This window comes from Rhododendron vialii, chromosome 2a, assembly GCF_030253575.1.
Source record: "Rhododendron vialii isolate Sample 1 chromosome 2a, ASM3025357v1".
Taxonomy (NCBI): Eukaryota; Viridiplantae; Streptophyta; class Magnoliopsida; order Ericales; family Ericaceae; genus Rhododendron; species Rhododendron vialii.
In genome coordinates, this window is record NC_080558.1 from 5,023,458 (window position 1) to 5,047,761 (window position 24,304).

At 38.6% G+C, this 24,304-nt stretch overlaps 2 protein-coding genes and 1 long non-coding RNA gene across 6 annotated transcripts; 2 read left to right on the forward strand and 1 right to left on the reverse strand.

Moving 5' to 3' along the window:
* Positions 1-1,473: 1,473 nt before the first annotated feature.
* On the forward strand, positions 1,474-8,148 carry LOC131310523 (probable methyltransferase PMT3). 3 transcript variants are annotated; one of them, XM_058337595.1, is made up of 8 exons: positions 1,474-1,595; positions 3,296-3,723; positions 3,880-4,044; positions 4,126-4,308; positions 4,435-5,029; positions 6,593-6,705; positions 6,841-7,061; positions 7,457-8,148. In XM_058337595.1, the coding sequence occupies exons 2-8, from the start codon at positions 3,454-3,456 to the stop codon at positions 7,776-7,778; spliced, it is 1,869 nt and encodes a 622-aa protein (XP_058193578.1). In that variant the 5' UTR covers positions 1,474-1,595; positions 3,296-3,453; the 3' UTR covers positions 7,779-8,148. The 3 variants fall into 3 exon arrangements, with proteins under 3 accessions (XP_058193578.1, XP_058193569.1, XP_058193587.1); XM_058337586.1 differs by lacking the exon at positions 1,474-1,595 and adding an exon at positions 1,607-1,819; XM_058337604.1 differs by lacking the exon at positions 1,474-1,595 and adding an exon at positions 1,623-1,923.
* Positions 8,149-15,936: 7,788 nt separating this feature from the next.
* On the reverse strand, positions 15,937-17,018 carry LOC131316387 (uncharacterized). Its single transcript, XR_009197114.1, has 2 exons — positions 16,407-17,018; positions 15,937-16,216 (listed from the first exon to the last, which is right to left on the reverse strand). It is a non-coding gene; the product is annotated as an uncharacterized LOC131316387 (long non-coding RNA).
* A 1,094-nt stretch (positions 17,019-18,112) lies between these two features.
* On the forward strand, positions 18,113-23,230 carry LOC131316386 (uncharacterized protein At4g14342). Of its 2 annotated transcripts, XM_058345732.1 has the most exons (4): positions 18,113-18,364; positions 19,058-19,143; positions 19,240-19,363; positions 23,022-23,230. In XM_058345732.1, exons 1-4 carry the CDS (start codon positions 18,236-18,238, stop codon positions 23,067-23,069), a joined length of 387 nt encoding a protein of 128 aa, XP_058201715.1. In that variant the 5' UTR covers positions 18,113-18,235; the 3' UTR covers positions 23,070-23,230. The 2 variants fall into 2 exon arrangements, with proteins under 2 accessions (XP_058201715.1, XP_058201716.1); XM_058345733.1 differs by lacking the exon at positions 18,113-18,364 and having other exon boundaries at positions 19,052-19,143.
* Positions 23,231-24,304: the final 1,074 nt, after the last annotated feature.

Here is a 24,304-nt window from a genome sequence, read left to right on the forward strand (position 1 = left end):
TTAGTGACCCTTGACCACGAGAGGGTGTGTGGTCTTTTTGTCTTGAATCATGAAGAACTTATTTCATGCACTGTGGCATTGCCCCGACACTCCCGCTGACCCGGGAGAAACTCTCCTATCACATGGCGGCTTCTAGGTGACTGGACTGGTATATTAAAACATTGCAATGTTGTTCCTGCCTCCGCCGAGGGAGGAGGTGAACTTTCCAGTTTCCACCTGTGCTAACGTGGAAGTTCTCCATGTTCTAATTTAATTAGCCGAAATAAGTCCAGCAAACCTGTGGCCCAATGAAATCTTCCTGTAACCAGTAAACTATATTTAGCCCAAATTTCATTACTTGTATCAAGCCCACTCAAATCAAACTACCCAATGGTTTGCAATCTAGGCCCATTTTAATTACGCAGCAGAATATGTTTGTGAAAAATCAATGCCCGTTAGAATATTTTGTTGTCTGTATGGCTTATTTTTGTTTTTATTCACGAAAATTTTGAATTGGAATTATTATTTTTTACTTTTCGATTTTTCTTGTCGAAATTTTGAATCAACTCTCAACGTGTCCTTTTTGATAACAAAAAGTAATGAAAAAACCTTTCATCTCTAACTTATTTGAAATCAAAATGACTTTTTTTACCTTTTGGAGAAGTTGTTCTGATAAAAAAAAACGATAAATTTATTAAAAATATTTTTTTTACTACTCGAAAGAACCATTTTTTGTCAGAAAATGACAAGTTTATTATTTTTTGGTCAAAAATAAAAAAAGTTGAGAACTTTTTATTATTAGTCTATTGTTAAAAGTGGTAAATTTGCCAATATAATATGCTCTCGGATAATTTTATAACATACTTGGTCGAACAACTGTTGGTTAAATGACAATAATACAAAAATTTAAATCATACGAGTTTAATAGACATTTCTCATAGGCGAGACAGTACATGTCATTAAAGCAAACTTCAGGGTCGCCAGCAAAATTTACCCTAGAGACAATGGATGAGATAGAGATAGATTTTTCATTTCATCTATCAGCAAGATAGTGATAGATAATGAGGGTAAAGAGTACATATAGTAGGTGATGAAAAAAAACAAATATACTCCTAGATAATTAGATCCATTCTTCTCATTTTCTATTCAAATTTCACACTGGTTCTGAAGTAGGTCGAGTGCTGATCGGTACAGCCACCGTCGATGACTTTAGCATTTTCGATAATTTTATAGTCGTGATCTTCCAACATCGTCATCCATCCAAAAATTTCTTTTAAAATTTCTTAAATCATTAGATCACACAACATTATATATATTTTTATCATGATCTTTCAACATGACACCTATTAAGTCAAAATTCCTCAATAATTTCTTTCAAAATCTTGTTAATCGCAGTTGATCATATAGAATAGAAATTCGACGACCTCTGCCGACACTGGTAAGTCAAAATTCTTCACTTTATTAATTTTCTTCTCTCTCCCCCTTTATTTAACCCTCTATATATATCTCAAAAATTCCTTAATCACAGACCTCTACGCATCAGCAGCAGCACTTCGCGCTCTCTCTCTCTCTCCTCTCTCCCCTCTCTCTCTCTCTAAGCGTAGCGTATTGAAAAGGTAAGCCCACTCTGAGATCTACTCTCTCTCTCTCCATTTATTTTTGTCGGGCACATCTGTCAACGACTGTGTTACCTCTCTGTCCACTAATCTATATCCATCAATACACCTGTATGCACATATCCATTTATAGCTAGAAGCAGGAACATCTGTCGTGCAAATTATAGGGTTTCACTCACTGTCCACATCTACTTCGTTACTCAATCGTTCTTTTGTTCAGATCTGTGAGTTCTTCATCTGCATTGATGTAATCATTGGATCTGATTTAATTCGAATGATTGTCGGGTCAATTAGATGATTGTTTGGCAATATATTGGGGTTTGGATAAGTATGTGATTGCTGCTAATGGGAATTTTATGGTTTTATTGTAGATCTGCGTGTATGCTTTTGTTAGGAGAGCTGTTGTCATTTTGTTTAGGCTAAGTTCATTTTCCAGTGGAAGTGGAGAAGATTTTCTCTATTAAAGAATCATTAATGATTGGGTGTATTCATTTTTAATCCTCTGGCTGACCAGTGAAATGAAATGTTGAAATTAGGTTTTGTTTTGGGGACCTCTTATTTTATTGATGTGAAATTAATATGTGATTAATGCCAAATGGGAAAGGTGTGTCTTTATTGTTGTTTATTGTAGATCTGGTGTGTATCCTCCCATTAGGAGAGCTGTCATTTTGTTTATGCTGAGTTCATTTCAGCGGAAAAGATTGTGTTTCTTAAAAGAATCATTGGTAATTTTTACATCACTAATTGTATGTTTACATTTTTTATGCTCTGGATGAGATGTGAAATGAAATGTTCAATTGTGTGTCTCAGGTTGTTTTTTGGGGAGATGTTATTGTATTGATGAGAAGTTCGATTCTGTGAAACCAGGAAAGAACGAATTTAACCAAAAAACCAGTTGAAGGTTTTGCATAGTGCTAGTAGTATTCTTTTTCTAACTTGGGTTAAAAGATATTTCTATCTTTTTGAATTGCTCAGTAAAATTTAACGTTTGATTTTGGGTCCTTTGTTGCCGTTTTATATCAAATATTCCACATCTCCTGAAAACAGAAAAGATGGAATGTGTTACTTGGGTTTTTTTTTTTTCACCGTTTCCTATCTCCTCATGAATGGTGGTCGTATATAAGGGCCAAGAATTATTGTGATATGTAGCATTCGGCAGAATAAAGAAATAGAATGATGGAAACTGTTTTCGGCTCAATTGAGTGGAGGTGTTTGTTTGCCTTTCCTGGATTTTTCATGGTCAGTTACCCTTAAGTCTTAACTGTTACCTTAGAAACATAAAGCACTTGGTCCAATGAAACTCTTGAATCAATTGGTTGTGCGGTAATTTTTGAGTAGTTCACAATGATTGTGTTTATATTCACTTTTAATTGTAGTAACTGACTAGGTTGGGGTGTGGGTCTTGTTACTTTCAAACTTCAGTTTGAACACATCCTACCCAGCTTTGGGGGACTCACATTTCTCGTACAATTTTCTCTTACTAGCATCTAAAGGAAAGGCTCACATAATTTATGAATCTTAACGTAGCTTCATGCTCCAGATTGCAATCTCCTTATTTTGTTCTATGTATTCTTGCAACCATTGTCTTTCTTTCTCTTTTGTTTTTGCCTGTTTTACTTTGTGAATTGTTATGTTTGGTTTTTTGTTTTGCTCAACATGTTGCATTCAATAATTCTGCTTTATTGTCTGTTGAATTACAGGGACAAGACTTAAGGTATTACTCCTAGTGCTGAAATTGGCACGAAACAGTTGAGCTAATTATTACAAGTTGGCCTCGTTATGAGATCCTTGTTTTGAAATATAAACACTAAATTTGGAGTGGAGATTTCCATCTGAAGAATATAATAGCTGGATAAAAATGAGGGGAAGATCAGATGGAGGACAAAAGAAGCGCATGATCACATCTGTATGTATTGTAGGTGGCTTTCTTGTTTTCCTGTATGTATATTTTGGCTCTCACAGCCAAGGTGAATCGGCTTTAGAGTATGGTAGTCGATCATTGAGGAAACTTGGGTCTTCTTATTTGGGCGGGGATGAAGATGCTGATCTTGGCGGTAAGCAAGAAGAATCTACAACCAAGTTTGGGCTGGAAGATGGAGAAGATGGTATCATTCCAAAGAGCTTCCCTGTAAGTTTCAAACCTAAGTGAGATTAGGGAGAGGGGGAAAAAACCCATCAGGAAAGGGAAAAAAAACTTGTTTTCAATTTTCCCTTGCATCCCATGTTTGATATGTTTTGGGCTTTTGGCTAACAACCATTGATATATCTGCTTATGGTTCTGAAGGTTTGTGATGATCGGCATTCGGAATTGATTCCCTGCCTAGACAGGAATCTCATATACCAAATGCGATTGAAGCTGGATCTTGCTTTGATGGAGCACTACGAAAGACATTGCCCTCCGGCTGAAAGGCGATTCAATTGCTTGATTCCTCCTCCATCAGGGTACAAGGTGAGAGTATGCCTGAAGTTGTTGAAGTGGCATTGAAATCTTTTGTGTCTTTTGGTTCAATGATTTTGTTCCCGGTTTCAGATTCCAATCAAATGGCCCAGTAGTCGGGATACAGTCTGGAAAGCAAATATCCCACATACTCACCTTGCTCATGAGAAGTCTGACCAGAATTGGATGGTTGTCAAAGGTGAGAAGATTGTCTTTCCTGGGGGAGGCACTCATTTCCACTCTGGAGCAGATAAGTACATCGCTTCACTTGCAGATGTAAGACTCGTAATCCTTACAATATCATATGACTCTTTATGCTTTGTAACCCTTTCTGGCCACAGTTGTACTCATTTTATTCATGCTCTTCTGCATCACAATAATTCAGCTTGTGTTGATTGACAGATGCTCAACTTTTCAAACAGTAATTTAAACAATGGGGGAAAGTTAAGAACAGTTCTTGATGTTGGGTGTGGAGTTGCAAGTTTTGGAGCTTATCTTCTTTCATCGGATATCATTACGATGTCCTTAGCTCCTAACGATGTGCATCAAAATCAGATCCAATTCGCCCTAGAGAGAGGAATTCCTGCATATCTTGGGGTCCTGGGAACTAAGAGGCTTCCTTATCCAAGTAGATCTTTTGAACTTGCTCATTGTTCTCGTTGTAGGATTGATTGGCTTCAAAGGGACGGGATCCTTCTTCTTGAGTTAGACAGGGTGCTCAGACCAGGAGGCTACTTTGCCTACTCATCTCCTGAAGCATATGCGCAGGATGAAGAGGATCTCAGAATATGGAGAGAGATGAGCGCACTAGTCGAACGAATGTGTTGGAAAATAGCTGCCAAAAAGAACCAAACTGTCATTTGGGTCAAACCCTTATCGAATGACTGTTACCTGGAAAGAGAACCTGGTACGCAACCTCCTCTTTGCCGTGCTGATGATGATCCAGATGCAGTTTGGGGTGTGTCAATGGAACCATGCATCACAACGTATTCTGATCGTAAGTGTCTTTTCTCTTTTGGTGCGTGTGATTTTTGTTTTGGGTTCTGAGGCATAGTTTCTGTGTGGGCATTCAGGGTGAACAGTGATTAGATATGAATCAGATTTTCATTTGGGTTGATAAATATGTTCCTAAAGAGCAAGATGCAAGTGCCATTTAGCTAATCTCTAGTTAAATGTAGTGTAACAGTGGAATTGGTTGCATAGACATCACTTTCTTTGCAGAATTCTGGGTTTTAGTCAATAGTAGATTTAGATAAGGTTAACTTTTCTTATAATAACACCGAAGGTTTTGATGGAGATTTTCGTTGACCGAACTTTACTTCAAAATGTAGCAGCAGTGAACTGTTTTGCATAAACACACAGGGCTATCCATATTTTCCACGAGATAGATTTCTGGGTGTCGTGTTTCTTCCTCTTGCCGTCTCTTTGCTTTTATAGGTTTTTTCTTTTTTCTGGTTGAATGGGGCTCATTCTCTCTCTCTGCCCTTTGGATCTTTCCTTTGATGCCTTTTTGTTGGTTGAAGCTGACAAATGTTAGAAGGAGAGTTGTCTTCCTATTGGGATATACTGATTAAAGCTTTGTAAAGGAGCTTGTTTGGTTGCTGCCTCGTTATTTGTTTCTATCATAAGATGTGAGATCATAAGATGTGAGATCCTAAGCTCCTTACACTATCAGTGGTATCATCCTTGATTTGCCGGCCCAAAGGCTGCCATGAAAGTAATTGTTCTATAAAATCTGGTGGCATTGATCTAGACAGGGAGTGATGACTTTGAAAGGTCCCATCTACCACATTTGATGTGAGAATGGATCCAACGTAATGTTTAGAGGTTGCACCTAGTGGACCCCAAGTTTCATGAAATCTGATAATAGGTACTTGGGGTTGATGAAAGTTGCGATGCCATCCTGTTTCGGTTATAGCAAGGAGTTGGTTTTTCACAGTTATACTATCTGAAACAATTGCAGGTCTAGGAGTCCGTGTCCAATTTTCTTAGCAGATACTGAAACTCATTAGACGCACTCCTTGTACACATCACCTTGTAACGTAATTTTCTATTTTTCTTCGTATGTTCAAAAGTTGCCTGGACATGGTGTCAATAGCTTCGCATCTAGGTCTTCTTAGCACAAGTTTGTAGAAATTTAAACAATCACTGAGATTGAAGTACAAAGAATGGATTTAGACATGATCTATACCTCCAAGTGTGCTGTCAAGTACCATCGTTCCTGAGACTGCATATTCCTTTCTGTTAAGTTCGGCAGCTTTTTGCATATATTATTTTGAGTGTGCATCACATAAGCTGTCCTGCATCCCTCCAGCACAAGGTTGGCGTCCGGAAGCTGCATATTTTTTGTGCGTAGCAAATGTTGCCTGTATGTCTGGCTAGCCAGTACCCTTCAATTAGAAATATGTGCTAGCATCTTTAAGATCTACTTTGCAGGAAAAGGGGAAAAAAAGAAGAAGAAATGTCGTGTTGAGCCATTCTTTGACGACATCAATCAATTTATTTAAAAAAGGATGTTGTCAATTGGAAGCATTCATAGTATTTAAATTCTCTTTGTCAGATGACCACAGAACAGGGGGAAGCGGACTGGCACCTTGGCCACGTCGATTAACTGCGCCACCTCCTCGTCTCGCTGATTTTGGGTATTCAAATGATATGTTTGAAAAGGACACGGTAATTTTTGGTCATATTATTCTCCTCTTCTCTTTTTTCTTTCTTTCTGTAATTACTGCTTTTTGCCCACAAATATGCTTGTCAATGAAGAACAGAAAACTCAAATAAAGCTTAGGTATTGCTGGTGTAATTCAGGAATTGTGGCGACGAAGGGTTGAGAGTTACTGGAATCTGTTGAGTCCAAAGATTGCATCAGACAGTCTGAGGAATATAATGGACATGAAGGCAAATCTGGGGTCATTTGGAGCTGCCCTGAAGGAAAAGGATGTGTGGGTGATGAATGTCGTCCCTGAGGATGGACCCAACACACTCAAGCTAGTGTATGATAGGGGCCTCATTGGCACAGTTCATAGCTGGTATGAAATCTATTTATGGAGAAATTTTTCATGTTCGTGAAGAAGTAATTTCTTTTCTTGGCATCTTTGGAAGAGGGAAGCTGCATGTGCATTTGCAATGCTAGGGAGTATGGACTTATAGTACCTATTTAGAAGTAGCACTAGCAATTACACTTAACCTAATGATGCCAAGTGGAAGGCGATGATGTGTGGTTTTCTTAGCGTCCAGTGAAAATTGCTCCTAACTTGACACATCCAACCTATTTGGCATTGAACATAAGGGGCATTTGAGATTGGGTTAACTTTTTAAGATAAAGAAATAGTAGCTTAAGAAAGTGATTAATTTCCTTTTGCTTTGATGGAAATTTGAATGTAGAAGATTCTGACATATGATGCACTCACTGACTTGTCTATAGGTGTGAAGCCTTCTCAACATACCCTCGGACATACGATCTACTTCATGCTTGGACTGTGTTTTCAGACATCGAGAAGAAAGGGTGTAGTGCCGAGGATCTGCTACTTGAGATGGATCGCTTGCTCAGGCCCACTGGATTCATTATAATCCGAGATAGAAAACCGGTGATCGAATTCGTAAAGAAGTACTTACAAGCATTGCATTGGGAAGCCGTGGCAACAGCTGACGACTCTTCGGATTCCGACCAGGACGGGGATGATCTTGTCCTTGTGATCCAGAAGAAACTATGGCTGACAAGTGATAGCCTCAGGGAATCGGAGTAAGAAAATGGAAAACGGAGTCTCTTCGACGATTCACTTTTCTTGTTATCTCATGCCCTTAGGGTTCAAGAACCATGTCCTGAGGGGTGTAATAGGGTAAAATTCTTTTCATCTTTATAGCTTTGGATGTTGTTTACTGCTCTCTTCCCTTTTGTCTACTGCTCTTATTTTGATGCAGTAGTTGATACCATAGACTACCTGCATTTATAGGTTCTATTCATTTTTGGTCCTCCCTTAATTAACCTGTTGGGTGTTATTGGGAGCTACTTCAGCCAATTATTAATAATAATGTAAAACACGAAATATGTTGGCTCAATGTGTATCAGTAATGTGGCTTCCAAATTTATTTATATAAATTTCGTTATTTTGTTTATCTTTCTGGAATCCGAGTGGTTGGAATAATATTACTACCAGATTATTCAAGCGTTTGTTTTTTTATGAAGTGACTCGATATGAAATGGGTCTTAATCGAAACGATCACCGACAAATTCGGGTACCTCCAATCTTTCAAACATTATAGTACTATATAAGTTGAACGAGCTTCGTTATAACTTGTTCAAAGAATAATTTGGTAACTCGTTCAAAGAATAATTTGGTTCGTTTACGGGCCTTATCGATGAGTACCTCTACGATACATTGTTGTTTGTTTTCAAAACAGAGCAACATTTTCTTGTACGAGAATCCATTTTACTTGACCATCAAGGCACGCAATGGGATTGCAAAACTACTCCATACAAGGTCGATTTTCTTGTCCAATACCCCATACTCCATAGCCTTCTGGTTCCTTCTGGCCTTTCAATTTCACAAAAGAAAACAATAAATTCCACCAATTTTTAGAAGAAAATAGATCATAAAGAAAACCTGTGACTGATACTATTAAATACTAAAAGCTCGTAAATAAGTACGACTACGCTAATTAAACTACTCGATTTTGGTGTTTTAATTATAGGGAAAGAAAGCCGTATATGGATTTTTTTTTTTCCCTGAATGTGAGTTCCAGAAAACATACATTTAATAGTATGAAAGAAGAAAAAGAACGGTGAGTTTAACCTAAATTAATTTGTGTTCGTAACAGTCAGTATTAATTTTATATAAGGCTTTTATTTAGTTGTAAATTTGAGATTAATCATTCGTTTATCTCTAACAAACTTTTTTATTATAAATTTTGTATTTAATTCTTTCATCGATAGATAATATTAATCTAAAAAATTTGACACTAATTAGGGAAAATTAAAAGCAAAAATAATAATAAAACGATAATTTAGGCAACAGTGTCCCTAAATAAATACAGCAAAGATTTATTTTGCAAAGACACTGCAAAGATTTATTTTGCAAAAACACAGCAATAATTTTTTTAGGATTTTTCCTCATATGCCGGAATCTCTCACTGTCCATTGTGCCACTCCTCTTTCTCTTCACCGGCGGCAGCCCCTCAGGTAAATCACCGCCCCCCACCCCCCCCCCCCCCCCCCCCCCCCCCCCCCCCCGCTCTCTCTCTCTCTCTCTCTCTCTCTCTCTCTCTCCTTTCTCCTATGGCCTCAACGTTTACATAATGGGGAATGCTGCGTACAAAGAAAACTTACCCCAAAAGTACCCCGAAAACAGTAATCAATGGTTGAAAATCACTTTGATGATTGGGTCACACATATCAAAGTGAATCTCAACCATTGATTGCTGTTTTCGGGGTACTTTCAGAGTAAATTTTCTTTGTCTCTAGCAGAATGGAGAATGCTACGTACAAAGAAAACTTACCCCGAAAGTACCCCGAGAAAACAGGAAGTGGATTAAAGGCACAGAAAACAAAGGCCCAACCGAACATCGCACAAATCTCCTCTTACAAAGAGGAGAAAGACAATAAATTGTACATTGGTACGCTAATTCAAGCCTATATTGCACCAAATTTTCATCTGATTTAGTGGTTCCTACTCGTATTTAATGTGCTTCCATTTAGGTCTCTCTTTTGTTTCTCTATTATGTGGGAAGTAACTACTTAAAAAATTAGAATCTTAATGGAAAGGGGCCTTAGCTAGCTTTTTCGCTTATGTTTTTTGATGGTAAACAATGGGAGCTGATAATGCCAAAACCATTTTTGTTCCTACCAAAACCCTTTTTGTTTCTGCCAAAATTCATTCGTTGTATGACTTAATTGCTCTTCACTACACCACTTACTTTACGAAAATGCCCCATCAAATCCAGAGAATTATTTTTGTTTACGTCCCTTCTCAAATTACCTCTAGTTTTGCTAAATTGCATTTTTGCTTGATATTTAATTTTTGTTTGCTTCTCTTCTAAAATTAGCTCTAGAATTTGCTCATGAATCCTTGCATTTTTGCTTGAAACGTGGAAGTGAAAAACGCATTGCACTTATGGGATTTTAAAGGGTATTTTCGTAAAGTAAATGATGTAGTGAAGGGTAATTAAGTCATGTAATGAATGAGTTTTGATAGGAACAAAAAATGTTTTGATCGGAACAAAAAGGATTTTGGCATTATCAATTCCCTAAACATAATGCATTGAAAAAATTGAGCATCATACGACAGTCTAGGGTAAGTCGAAAAGTAAATTGAGCATCATACGACAGTCTAGGGTAAGTCACCCTCCGAGCATCACCTATTCTGTATAGAAAGGGGGATCACTAATTGGTGTAGAGGAAATTTTTTTAAGTTGTCTCACGAGAGTGATTTCCAATTTTGGCCTGTTAAAAAGAAAATTTTCACAACAATCTTTGTTGGAACATAAATTTAAAAGTCAGGCCAAAGTAGTAAGATCACTCACTCCCTTTTTTGTTCGTTGGATCTTTTATGTGTTGTTTCTCCAATATGTGTGAAACTTTTATCCATATTTGATTTAACTGAATACACAACATTTTTGGTGGGGCCTACTCTGGGTTCTACGAAAATCTAAAATACCCATAAATTTTAAAATATTGTTTTATGGGACCCTGTAAAAAATCAGCTCCAACGAATATCGGTAAGTATTATTTCTGCAGTTTCCTCCTACGAATCCAAAAGTGTAATACTTATCGATTTTCGTTGGAGCTGATTTTTTACAGGACCCCATACGATAATATTTTAAAATTTATGGACATTTTCTGGATTTTTATGGGACCCAAAATAGGCCCCACAAAAGATGTAGTGTAAAAAGGTAGTGTACCTACTGTTTCTGTTTGACTTAATAGGCTTTTTTGGCGTATGTTTTTTATGGTAAACGTAATGCATTGTAAAATAAATTATCATGCGACAGTCTAGGGTACGTCATCCTCCGAGCATCATATCTATTCTAATATAGAAAGAAGGGAGCACTAATTAATGCGTGCAGATGAACTTTTGAAACTGCGTCATGAAAGTGATTTTCAATTTTGCCTCGGCGAAAAGTAAATTTTCCCAACTGCCTTTGCTATAACGTAAATTAAGAGTCAGGGAAAAGTAGTAAAATCAGTCGAACCCAACTTCCCCATCCTACTACTCACCCAAGTATTCACACACGCATACATGGAGTGTGAAATGAAAGAGCTAATAAAGGGTAGGAAAATGAAAAAACGCTCTGCTTGGTCAAAAGCCTAAGTAGCTATGGCATCAGCACAATTTGCTATTCACCTAGTCGGTCGTATTTTTTTTGTAAACATGTGTTTCAGTATATTTATATTTATGGGTTCTTTGATTTAATACGTCCATCTTAAACATGGATATTAAATGCATCACAAATCCACTCTTTCCCTCCTTCATTTGAGAGTATGAAGTTATGAACTTATGCGACTCCAACTATGGAGTGAAAAATTGTGGTCGGAGTGCCCAAATCCATTTTTTGAATACGTAAATAGAGAAAATGTAGAATTTGGAATGGAATTGGTCAATGAAGGAGGAAAAAGGGTAAAATGTAAGTAATGAAGATGGCAAATAGACATATAGAGATATCATTCGTGAAATCTCATACTTTGGATCCTTTCCAATGGAGGATTGGGTTGGAGATGCTCCAAGAGCAGTTAACATCCAACTCCAACCCTTAAGCATCAATTTCCAGCCACATTTCACCTTCCAGGAAATGCAAGTTGATATGTGTTGTTTGGATTGTTGCAGCAAATATGGCTCGAAAAGGTTTAATGGAGCAGGACTTGAGCCTGCTAGATGTTACACAACTACATCCACTCTCCCCTGAAGTAATTTCTAGACAGGCAACAATAAACATCAGTAATTTCATGCTCATTAAATTTTTGAACTGCTTTCATTGAGTTGGTGGTGATTTTAAGGATTTAAGCTTTTTGGTGTACCATAATAGGTTTCAGTGCCTTGATGATGAAAACTGAAATTTATCTCTGAATCTTATTTTCTAGGTTACCAGGTACCAAAGCGGTATCTGGTGTTCAGGTAATTCTTTATTTTCTCTATTGTAGTTGCTTTTTACTTGTAGATTGAATTTCACGAACTTGTGATGTGAGTTTTTATTTGCAGGCTTATCTGCGTTTGAGTTTGTCATTCAGTTAGTTTTTTAGCAGTTAGTTAGCCCACTAATTTAGCAACATAGTAACGCAGATAATCCGTTATTTTTCTGTCTGCTTTCTTGTTATCACCGCGATGACAAACACAATGAACTGATGCATAAATGGAAGTGTCAAAGTTTTCTCCAAGCACTAGTAGTGGTAGCTTCAGCCAAAAAGCAAGCACAGATTGGTTGTTGGTTTTCTCTGATTGGGGGAAGTGAGTTTGTTAGATGATATACTTTTGTGATTAAGTCCATATTTAGATTTTGATGCTTTAACGTGACTGCACTAGTCGATGCTGCTCCCCATTTTCTGGGACCGAGTGATGCCTTGGTGTGTTTGTAGATGGAAAATGAATGTAGCTTATGTTTCTAAGAGCTGTTGGCATTAACTTACTATGTAGTACCGACACCTCTAGAGGTTGAGGTATCTCCGTGTCTGACACAGGGACACGGCTAGATACGTGTCCAACATACCACATGGCGTGTCCAATTATTTAAGTTAAAATTTTTCGGGGGACATGGCAGGGACACTTCTGGGGACGCGGTTGGGGTGTACGTGTATTTAAATTTTTTTTTTTTTGGGTAGCTATGTTACTAATGAAATATTTTGGGTTTAAGTGTAAGTTAACTATAAAAACAAGTCCTAAAGAGAAGAAACCCTAACATTAAAGTTTACATTTTGCAATTTAAAATTGGGAAAATAACATATATATATATATATATATAGAGGAATTTTCAAGTGAGGGATCCCTCATTTTAACAAAATGAGAGACTTTCATTTCCCAATCAAATTTTGAAAATTCGAACCGTTCAATGTGTGCAGAACGTAATTTTAAGGATCCCTGGGAGAAATCAGCAAAAAAAATGACCGGGAAGGGCGTCATCCGAGCAGCTTTTTTTGAACCGTTCAATGAAAACTGCTCGGATGAAGCCATTCCAGGTCATTTTTTTTGCTGATTTCTCACGGGGACACCTAAAATCACGTTCTGATCACTTTGAGCGGCTCAGATCATCGAAATTCAATCGGGAAGGGGAGTCCCGCATTTTAATAAATGAGGGATCCCTCACCGGAACCTAACTCTAGGAATCCCTCACCGGAACCTAACTCTCTCTCTCTCTCTCTCTCTCTCTCTCTCTATATATATATATATATATATATACACACACACATGTGGCGTGTCCCCTACTGTATCCGTATCCGCAGTTTTTAAAATTCCCGTATCCACATCCGTATCCATGTCTATGCAAAATTGTTAACTTATCAATTTTATTTTGTCGAGGGCCATCTCCAAATGGGCGAGCTCTCATAAAGTACTTTTACCTAATATCTATTTTGAATGTCAGGATACCGCTCAATTTTGGGGGGTATTGTTATCCATTAGTGATGGAATTTTGCTCATTACATCCTGTTCTCGAGCAAGAAAAGGGCATGAACCAAAAGTTAGACCGGTTGTTTTCTCCTTCAAGTTTTTGTTTGGAATTCTACTTTATAACTTTGAGGGTCTTCATGATTTGTCAATTTTGCAGACTGTACGTTTTAAAAATGAACTAGAGCGTAATATTACTATTAAGCTTGGATATGCTAATGCAAAGATATATCAATGCGAAGATGATAAGTGCCCTCGGCCCATGTGCTACAAGTAAGCTGGTGTCCATGAATTTGTTTATGCACCTTTTCATTATGTGGACATCGTAGCTTTAATTTTATTCACGTTATAAATAAGTAGTTGAATTCTCTTGTGAAGATAGCTTCAGTAATTCGGGATTCGGTTCTGTTTTGCATTTGATAATCTTCCTTTGTGCAAGGTGTTTTGAAGGTAAATCAACTCATTGAGGTTCGTCCTGGGATTGTTGTAAAAGATGAGCAAGGCAACATCACATGCACACCGATTAACTCCAGAATCATTTCCTTGAAAGCCGAGGAAAATGAACTACAATTTGCTGTACCGGGAGGTCTGATTGGGGTGGGAACTACTATGGATCCCACTTTGACATGTGCTGATAGATTGGTTGGTCAGGTTCTTGGTGAGGTTGGGTCACTCCCTGACGTTTTTGTCGAACTAGAGGTAAATATGTCTTCCAAATTCTCCCATTTACTTATTTGTTGTCAGCGCAAAATAGAGTTTAAGCAGGAGCCTGAGGCAAGTGTCCTTTTGCTTGCGAATTACTACTGGATATTTTTCTGTGCATATTTTTGTTGCTCTCTTTGTCGCGTTGGCATTGTTATCTGAATTTGGAGTTCTAGGAAGCATAAATACGGATATGGATACAAACGTAGATACGGATACAGGATAAAACGACTATCAAAAGATGGGAACTGGCATTGTAGGGGACACAGAAGAAATATATGTAAATTTGTATATAATTTTTAGATGTTATTCATTGTACTCGGAAACAAACAAGCTAATAGCATACTAATTTGGTTGATAAAAAATTTGCCAATGAGTTTTACTTATCCTCTAAATTTGCCAATAGAGAAGGACAAAAGAACAGATAGGCCATTGCACGAAAAAATCTTAGAGAATGTTTCATTGCTTTTATGCTGAGTCACGTGAAAGGATTTAATGATACTGTTCGAAAGCAATACACGAGTCATGAACTTGATATTGAAATGTTTGACAGAGTTTAAGTTGTCAACACCAATGGTACCTGATGAGGTCATTACTCTCCATTTTATTATGGTTGAATTGCTATATCCAATATGTGATTCCTATTCTCAATCTTTGCTGCTTGCAAGCATTTGGAGAAGGAGGACACGTTCAAGTGTAACCATAGTTTTAAATCGCGGTATCGGTCGCCGTCGCGGTATCGGTCGCGGTATATCGGTATCGGGACATATCGGTGATACGTCGCGGGAATCGGGTGTCGCGGTCGTGAATTTTTAAAAATCATCAGCAACATGTATAAAACTTGAAAAATATACTTTTACCCCAAACATTGGCTTAATTATCACATTTACTTATTTTCCAAGACAAGATCCAAAATTTTTGCAAAAAAGCTGTGAAAAAAGCTGTGAAAAAAGCTGTGTGGAAGGAGTTTTTTGTTTTTTGCTTTTTTTTTTTTTTTCCAGCACCGATACGTATCGGCCGTATCGGCCGTATCGGTCCAAATATCGGTTACGGACCGATACGTATCGGGAACCGGCCGATACGCCTGTGAATTTCAATCTCACCGATATATCGGCCAATATCCGTATCGGAAGCCGAAAATTCCGGTACGTATCGGCCGATACGGTACGTATCGGCCGATATTTAAAACTATGAGTGTAACTCCTAGCCAAACCCATGGAAACAAGGACAAAACAAAAGGTAAAAGTAGAAGGAATTCATTTTCCATGTGAGAAAAGAACTAAACGTCAACAAAAATCCAATACTAGTATAATAAGCTAATCGCCATAACATATTTACCGAACAAATGAACCGACAATTAGATCAAGGTAGTCTTTTCTCTACAAAGATCTATACTAGTCAAATGGAACAAGGTTATATGGTCATACCATTCGTGAGTGATGAAAATTAGGCTCCAGTGAGGGCAATTAGAAGATTATAAGATAATGAAAATGTTCACCATGCGTTGCTTACATCGAATTCTTAGTACTGAATTCTTAGTACTGATGTTACCATGTAATCAGAGTTGACAAAAACAGTAAACTAAAGAACAAAATCAAACCACTATCAGTATCACTGGCACAAACAAGCCTTTTTTTTCCAGTTCCGCCTTGGAGCAAAAAATATGCACTGAGAAATCGAAAGCAATTTCACATAATAAGACCTAAAGTAAACATTCATTAAAGAGTATCAAATTACCTAAACTCAGACCTTGTAATCAACACTGGACACAATTGAAGAATATGTCACTTACAATTTTGTTCCAAAGCAACCAAATATTTTAGTCAAGCAATATAAAATACTGACCCGATCACTCTGTATCCATGGCTCTCTCCTGCTGTTGGAAGTACAGTTCTAAAAAAATATAGAAATTTTGTTAAGAAATAAGAACTGATGGGTTCTATCAATTTTAAACATAATTAACCTTTGACAATGAATGCCCTAAAAAATAACTAAGAACGAAGGATATAATGATCCAGCACATTCAATCAAACTGAAGTACCAAAGAGTAATTAAGCAGCATCATACATACTCAACAACTCACCTCTGTTACGTATAACCTTGGCCGAAAACGTCCAGTTAGTCCACTTTGTCTGGATTCATAAACCCGAGCGGAAGAACCATCAAGAAGCCGTTGAATCGCGGATAAGAGAATAAATCTGGAGTGAACAACTCCCTTCAACAACCACTCCAATTGAACGCCTCGAACCCCAAAGAAGAGACATCAAACACACTCAAATGAGTTTGAGTAGATACAGGGCGCACAATAGAGACTTAGAATCGACTACTCCGAACCCTAATTTGCAGAAAGTGAACAGAATAAAAGAGAGAATTGAGCCTAATAGAGACTGAAGGACGATAGGAGTATGAGGGAAGTCGATCTCACAGGAAGTTCGAAACGAAGGGAATCGAAAGGAATAAGGAGATTGTATGCTTTGGGCGCGAGATCCAAATTTTTAGCGCTTTTTGATTTTTTTCGGATCACAATTTTTGAACGCTATAAAATTGGGTGAGAACGCTGTCTGAATTGTACAGCTGGCACGCCCCATTTCTTTTTCCGCTTTTAATTGGAAAAAGCTACACACGCCATCATTTTTCATAGCATTCTTGCAAAAACGCTATAAACAGACGCTATTAAAAGAAGCTTTTGTTGTAGTGTTTCAATCCTATCAAGTTTGAAGGTAAACAACTACATCCTGCTCGAGCTACTTATAAATGGCCTAATGATATAAGTACCGACGGCAAGGAGGGAAATTGTACCGACCGGCCACGCCGGGCCGTCTCCGGCTACCGGACGACCGATCCGAGCCGTCCAAAAATTTTAAAATAAAAAACCGAGGGGCCTTGCGTGAGAATCAATGTCATCCGAGGTGTGTATGGTGCTTGATCCGAGCACCCATTTTTCGTGTATATATGTATATACGTGTATATATACAAAAAATGGGTGCTCGGATCAAGCATCCTACACACCTTGGATGCCGTTGATTCTCACATGAAGCCCTCGGTTTTTTTTTTATAGAATTTTTGGACGGCTCGGATCGGCTGTCCGGTGGCCAGAGACGGCCTGCCGGCGGCCGTCGGTACGATTTCTCTCCCCTCCCTGTCGGTACATATAGCATCACTCTTATAAATATTACTCCTACAAATTAGTAAAGGCATCCAATTTTGTACATCTATGCAAGTTTTAGTAGAATGCAAGTTTGGAGACATGGAGGGGCTAGAGATGGGGTGAGGAAATTCTCGTGGCCGCTACAAGATTGAAAGTTGGGATGGAGAGTGAGGCGACACGTGAGTGTGGTGGAAGCCAAAGACTTTATGGAGCGAGACTGATCAGCAAGAGGTAGCAATTGTTGGTGTCAAGATGGGTGTAGACAAAATCAGCAATACATATTCAATGCGGACAGACTGAAAAGCCTAAGGGAGCAATGCCAAATGTATTAGTGTTTAGTTTAAAATTAAACACGACATTATTGGCATTAAAAGTTAAAACATAAATAGCATGAGAGTTAGAGGGATACAATTTGGCCCATAAGCCATTAGCAAAGATGAAAATAATTTTCTATGAATGACGCAGCAAAGAGATAAATTTGAAAAACGAAGACAAATAAAAAGAGTACAGAGGGATAAAACAAGAGCGTGAAAATTACTTATTTCCCAAGAAAATTACCCAATCGTATAAATTGAAATTCTTTGCCAAAAAAAAGAGAGAGAGAGTATAAATTGAAATTCGATAGGACTGCATCATAATCTCAGAGTAAAATTACGACTATTCAATGAAACCACTTGCGAGTACCAAATTGAAATTTCCTAGCCGTGTTAGAACTCGAACGTAATCGTGTAAAAATAGTAGTACTATTATACAATTCCGCCCCAATGTGCTCGTCCTATATAAAAACCACATCTCTAGCGCCAATTCTCTCTCCTCTCTTCTCTCTCCTCTTCGCTCGCTTTGCTGTATCTGTGGTAGTATGGTACTGTGTTTTTCGACAGGCGACGATGCAGGTAAATCTTATATATATCGTCGCTACATACATGTAACACTCGTATTCAAATGTATAGCTTTAGCTTCCATCACTTTTCATATCTTGTCTTGACGTCTTTTCAATCTATTCTAAACCCTAATTAGGTCACCACCCAATTGTTAAAACAATTGATTTGGTTGTATATACATGTGTAGCTGTATATGTGGTTTGCAAAACGTAGTTTATCATGTTTCGGAAAGTGACTCGGTAGGGGATTAGCAAGGTAATTTTTTAATTGGATTTTTTGGGTTATTGCTCCGGTTGAGGCAGTATTTGGGTTTTGACTTCTGCGATCAGATGTTTTGCGCGCGAGTTCTTTTAGCTTGACAAAAGGGTGGTTGTGGCCACAGAGATCAAGTTATACAATTTACAAATGGAAGGGTGGTTTGTCTCCACAGAGTTCACGTTAAACAGTGAACAAGTGGAAGAGTGGTTGTCTCCATAGGGTTCTAGTTATTATATGGACATGGACTTGCAATCATAAATGAAAATTGTAAACGAAAAAAAGAGAGGAAAGAAAGAAAAAGGAAAGCCAAAGCAGGTTTTATGGATACGTGGTTCTCTTTTTATTTGTTTCGGACCAGTAATATCTGCACTGATAATTTCCTCTTGTTTTATATCAGCTTTGGAGTTCTTTTACTATTGTAACTTTGGTTGATGTCTATACATGCAGGTCAGTGACAGGTTTAATATCAATTCCCAGCTTGAGCATCTGCAAGCTAAATATGTTGGAACTGGGCATGCAGATTTGCATAGATTGTAATATCAACTCTTTTCGAAGTTGTGGCAAGATTTTCAATTTGTTGTTTATTGTTATATCTTATTGTTCTTACATTTTGGTGTGTTTTTGTCCAGTGAATGGGCTGTGAACATCCAGCGGGACAGCTATGCTTCATATGTTGGACACTATCCTATGCTAGCCTATTTTGCCGTTGCAGAAAATGAATCTATTGGAAGAGAACGCTACAACTTTATGCAGGTACAGAACACGTTACACTTGTCATTATTATAGTTTCTCTATTATGATAACAATATTGTCCGTTTCTTTGATTTATCGATGAGGCTAATTTGCTTTGTTGTTCCCGTGTTCCTTGTGAAAGTGCTTTGAAATTGGTGCGCACTCATATCTGCTTTGAGACTGGCGTCATGTGTTGTGTTTGCCTTTCAAATTCCACTGTAAGCAATATCCCACTCCATGTCAAGTTTGATGTGGAGGTCCTGCAGATGGATTGCTGATTAATTATGATTGTGGTGTAAAGAGAATGTTATGATAGTCTATCCTTTAGTTGCTTGTTTCTAATAGTAATTACTGGGAACGGGTAGTTAGAGAAGAGGAGCTACCGCAAATATTGGGTACAGTAGATAGCATTTGTCATTTGTTGGCAACTGAGTCAAAAAGCTTCATATCTCACCAATGAGTCATCTGACAAGGGTTGACATTTGAAGAAGCCGGGCAGTGGATTTTGTCTAGAAAAATAAGAAATGCTAACTTCTTGTTGCTGCCTATTAGTTGTCCGTCTTTTTTCCTATTCTGTCTCTGCTGACTTGTGTGGTATCCAACTTGCCCAGTTCTCCTGCTGACCTTTGTTACCCAGAGTGTGGATAGCTTTGGTAGGTGGTATGGGAACAGGACGTTCCACGTGATCCAAGCTATTGTAGTATGGTATCTTACACTGTTAGAATTAGGTTCAATCAGACATTACTCCATGTTCTTGTGATGCTATACGTGAATTTACACGTCTTTGCAATTTATGACCACAATTGCGACGTGTTCAGAAAATATCCATTATCTTAGTTGCGTGCAACGTAGGTGCCCATCAATTGCTTATTTTGGCAGTGAAGTTTTGAAACTGTGGCTTAGTTTAGTTCTCTTAATTGGAAATATTGGGATTAGATAGTTTTGGTGTTCTTTATTGTTTATGAAGTCATTTAAGAGTATTGATGTAGAGATGGATGGATTATGGAACTTTAATCTCCGAAGACATCTTGCTCCAGGTCTACTCATGACCAACTTCTTAGTTTTGACTCTGAGAGTATGAACTTTGTTTCTGGTATTCATTAAGTGCATAATAATGTTCGTCTGTATAGCCTATGACTCTATAGAAGATGGAACTTGTAGACACCCCATTCTGGACTGTCCAGATAGCGTTATTTGTCGATCTTTTATTCCCCCAATGATGATTATAGTCGAGAACAGTCTGAAGACGAAGGTGTGTTTGAGCTTTGAGCGTCCCAAACCCCTTTCAAACCCATTTCAAACCCTTCAAACCAAAGCCAAACAGCCCCAGCAAAATCCAACTGGCCTACGCCAGTGTCTTGGAGGCGTACGCCAGTTATCTGCCACGTGTCAGTCATCGACCGTTGACCCAATTGTAAGTGGCGCACGCCTGTCAATATGTGGCGCACGCCTGTCAAAACTAGTCAAATCAACTTTATTCAGCCACATAGACGAGACTTTTGTGCCACCCTGACGTCGGCTACAGTCTCCCTGATGATTGCATTCTGCAGGAACGCCCCCCCTTCTCTCCTACACCCCCCATCAAGGCAAGTCCCATGCATTTAATGCATGGGAGGCTCCCCTCCTCTTCCCACCAGCCAAACAAGGCTCTAGATCAAACTGATCTCAGCCTCTCCCCTCTATAAATACCCCCCCTTGCATTCATTTGCAAGGGGTTAGCCACATTAAGGAAGAGAAAGAAGTTTCCCTTCTCCTCTCTTTTGCCCTTTTTCTCTCTTCTTCCATTGAAAGAGAAAGGAGAGCAGTCCACTTCCATACACCCACTGATGTTCAGTCATCATACAACCTCCATCTTCAACCTCTAAGAGCTCAATACCACCTCCCAACTTCCATACAAAAAGGTATACCACCTTTGCGTCCCTTTCTGTTTTCAGCTCCTGAGGGGGACCAGTAAGGTCCAGGCTAGTAAACAATACTAGTCTTGGCTTTAAACTGGTAAAATACAAAGGTCGTGTGAGGGACTACGTGGCGCACGCCAGTGACGTTCTGCCGTACGCCAGTAATGGTGGTATGTGCACTACTGGCGTAGGGATCATCGGTCACCTGTTCTTATTTTAATGTCTTCTTTTATCACCTATCAGCATGCTAAGAACCAGTTTATTGCTTTCTGTGTTTAGACTTGATTAGTTGTAACATCCATTACTTGCTCTTATTATTGTCTTGAAAGGCCTCTGGGATCCTTCTGGTCGTGTTCCAGAGCCCAGATGATGCAAAGCCAAGTACTGGACTGTGGTATTACCTGTGTACGGCACTTAAAACTGGCGTACAACAGTAGGCCCACGATTCCGTGACTGGCCCTTGCATCTTAGTGTGACCTTGGCCTACTTCTATGTCCCCACTCTGTTTAGGGGTTTTTTTGTATATGTTCTACTTTATTTAACTGCGTGGTTTGTCCTGGGTGTGCGCTGGTCCCTTTCCAGAGCCCAGAGGGTTGAAAACAAAGACTGAGCAAACAAACAAGTGGAGTACGCCAGTTGTGGGGTGGCGTGCGCATGTTCTCACAGCATGCAGTGGCTCGGCCAGTGCATGCTGGCACAGAATCTGCTCACGTCCCTGCAGAGCAGCGTATTTCAAGTTATCCAGTTTGCTCAGTGCTTGTTCTCAATCTATGATTATTATTGCAAGCAAATCATCCATAAAGCATTTCGTCATATAAATTGCAACTTGTTACCGTTTTAATCCCTATTAACTGCTCCCCCGCCCTAACTGGCTAAAAAGATGATCAAATGAGAGAAAAATGCAAAAGTTTTATAAGAATGCCCGAGTAGAGACCGATCTCCGGATTGGGCGAGAGGGGTGCCATAAAACCCTTTCCCTCTCGTAAACTGGCTCCCGAACCTCAGATATTGAAGGTGACGACGGACCGGTCTATGCCTTTTTCAAAATCAACAAACGGGGCAAACGTTTTCGAGTTCGGTTCTTTGGGTGTTTTTTTTTCACCGCTAAAACCCGAGTGGCGACTCTGAATCGAGGCGTTTCGCTGCGCCTTTCCGAATAAGGGCCGCACCCAATTTTACTCATCGAGCATTTTTGGGGCACGTGCCCACAGAACTTTTAAATGAAGGTGTAATGTAGTCCCTAACTTAAAAATGCATGTTTACCGAATTCTCTCTCAAACCTTTAAATGTACCATTAACCTCTACCTTCTTGAGGCAAGTACAATTTCTGACGATATACATTGAGAGACATGCTAAAATTCATCATCTTCAAGAGTCATTTTTTGCAAGCCTCCGCAATGTTCAAACACAATGTTTCTGTTCATGAAGTGCAGTATATGATGATTTACATGTTTATCTCTACTGTTCATGAGATATGATTTACATGTTCATCTCTACAGAAGTTGAACATATTAGGACAGAAAACTTACTTATCGTCCATGAGACTCCTTGTATGTGTATCATAGAGAAGAAGTTTACATGTTGATTGCATGAAATGTTGTAGAACTTTTGTTTTTTGACTGACATATATAAGATGACTCTGTTTGTTAGTTCACGAAGCACGAAAATATGGTGTTTTTGACCGACATATAAGATGACTCTGTTTGTTATGCAGGATGATAGTAGTCTTGATTTTGTAAATCATCTAATGTTTTCTGCGATTGTTCTTATAATCTGTGCAGAAAATGCTTTTGCCGTGCGGTCCTCCCCCCGAAAGAGAAGACGATTAGGAGATGTCTTCAAGTGGTGTAAAAACCTTCCAAATTCCGTGTTTACAGGCAGGGGGATGCTTTGTTCACGACACTTTGGGATGTCAAATTTTTTTTTTTCTCACTTCTATGTTTGTAATGTGCAACTCAAGAATTGAGATCCACTTGACCTGTTTGTGACTCATAGATTTAAATATCGGCCAGTATGAACCGTATCGGCCGGTTCGTACCTGAATTTGAGGGTGCCGATTCGGATATAGGCCGGTATACCGGGGAGACTGTAAATCGCAGGCGAACCACCCATTTTTCTGAGCGCGCGAGACCTCTCCTTGGGTTCTCATTCACAAACCCACTAAAGTGCAAATTTATTTAAAGTAGATAGAAGTTTTGTAACTTGCCAATGTGGAATTAGAGAAAAGTAAGCCAATGTTGGGGGCAAAAGCCGCAAAAGTATATTTTTCAAGTTTTATACATGTTGCTTATGATTTTTAAAAATTCACGACCGCGACACCCAATTCCCGTGACGTATCACCAACACGTCCCGATACCGATATACTGCGACGGTGACCGATACCGCGATTTAAAACTATACTTTGTGTTTGCTTGAAGATGTTATGCTGAGAATTTTTCTAGGCTAAGAATTAATTGTTTGTTTGTTTCTTTTTTGGTCAAGGAACTCCGTTTGGTTCAGTTTTTCTTTTAGGTTTTCATTTAGCGAAAATCATAGAAAACTTGTTTGGTCAGTGGTTTCAAAACTTGTTTGATACGGGATTTGTTGGAAAAGATCTCATTATTCACAAAACATTTTTCAATTTCCTGAATAATATTCCCCCAACATGGGGGTGTGTCAAACAATGAGTGGTTTTGGTTTTCAAAAAGTAGTTTTTGGAGAGTATTTTAGTGAACTACGGTTGTCTCGTTCTTGCATTATTTTTCCATCCTCTTTTAGTCTTCAAGTATGTTGTATACTTTGATCTTCAATTTACGGAAAAACATACGTTGCACGAAAAAAAGTTACAGGCTTGGATACGGGTGGGAAAAACATATGCGCCAAATTATGTTCACATTTTCGGACACGGGTGAGTCGCAAACAGGCTCAGGTGAAATTATTTGTTATGAGATGTCTGCATCCGAAGGATTTGTGCTGGATATAGAATTGATTCTGTAGCTAAAGATGGTTGGACAAATTGATCATTAGTAGTACTAGACAAGTTGGCCCATGTTTTGTTGTAGTTTCAACTCACTGCATCATGTAA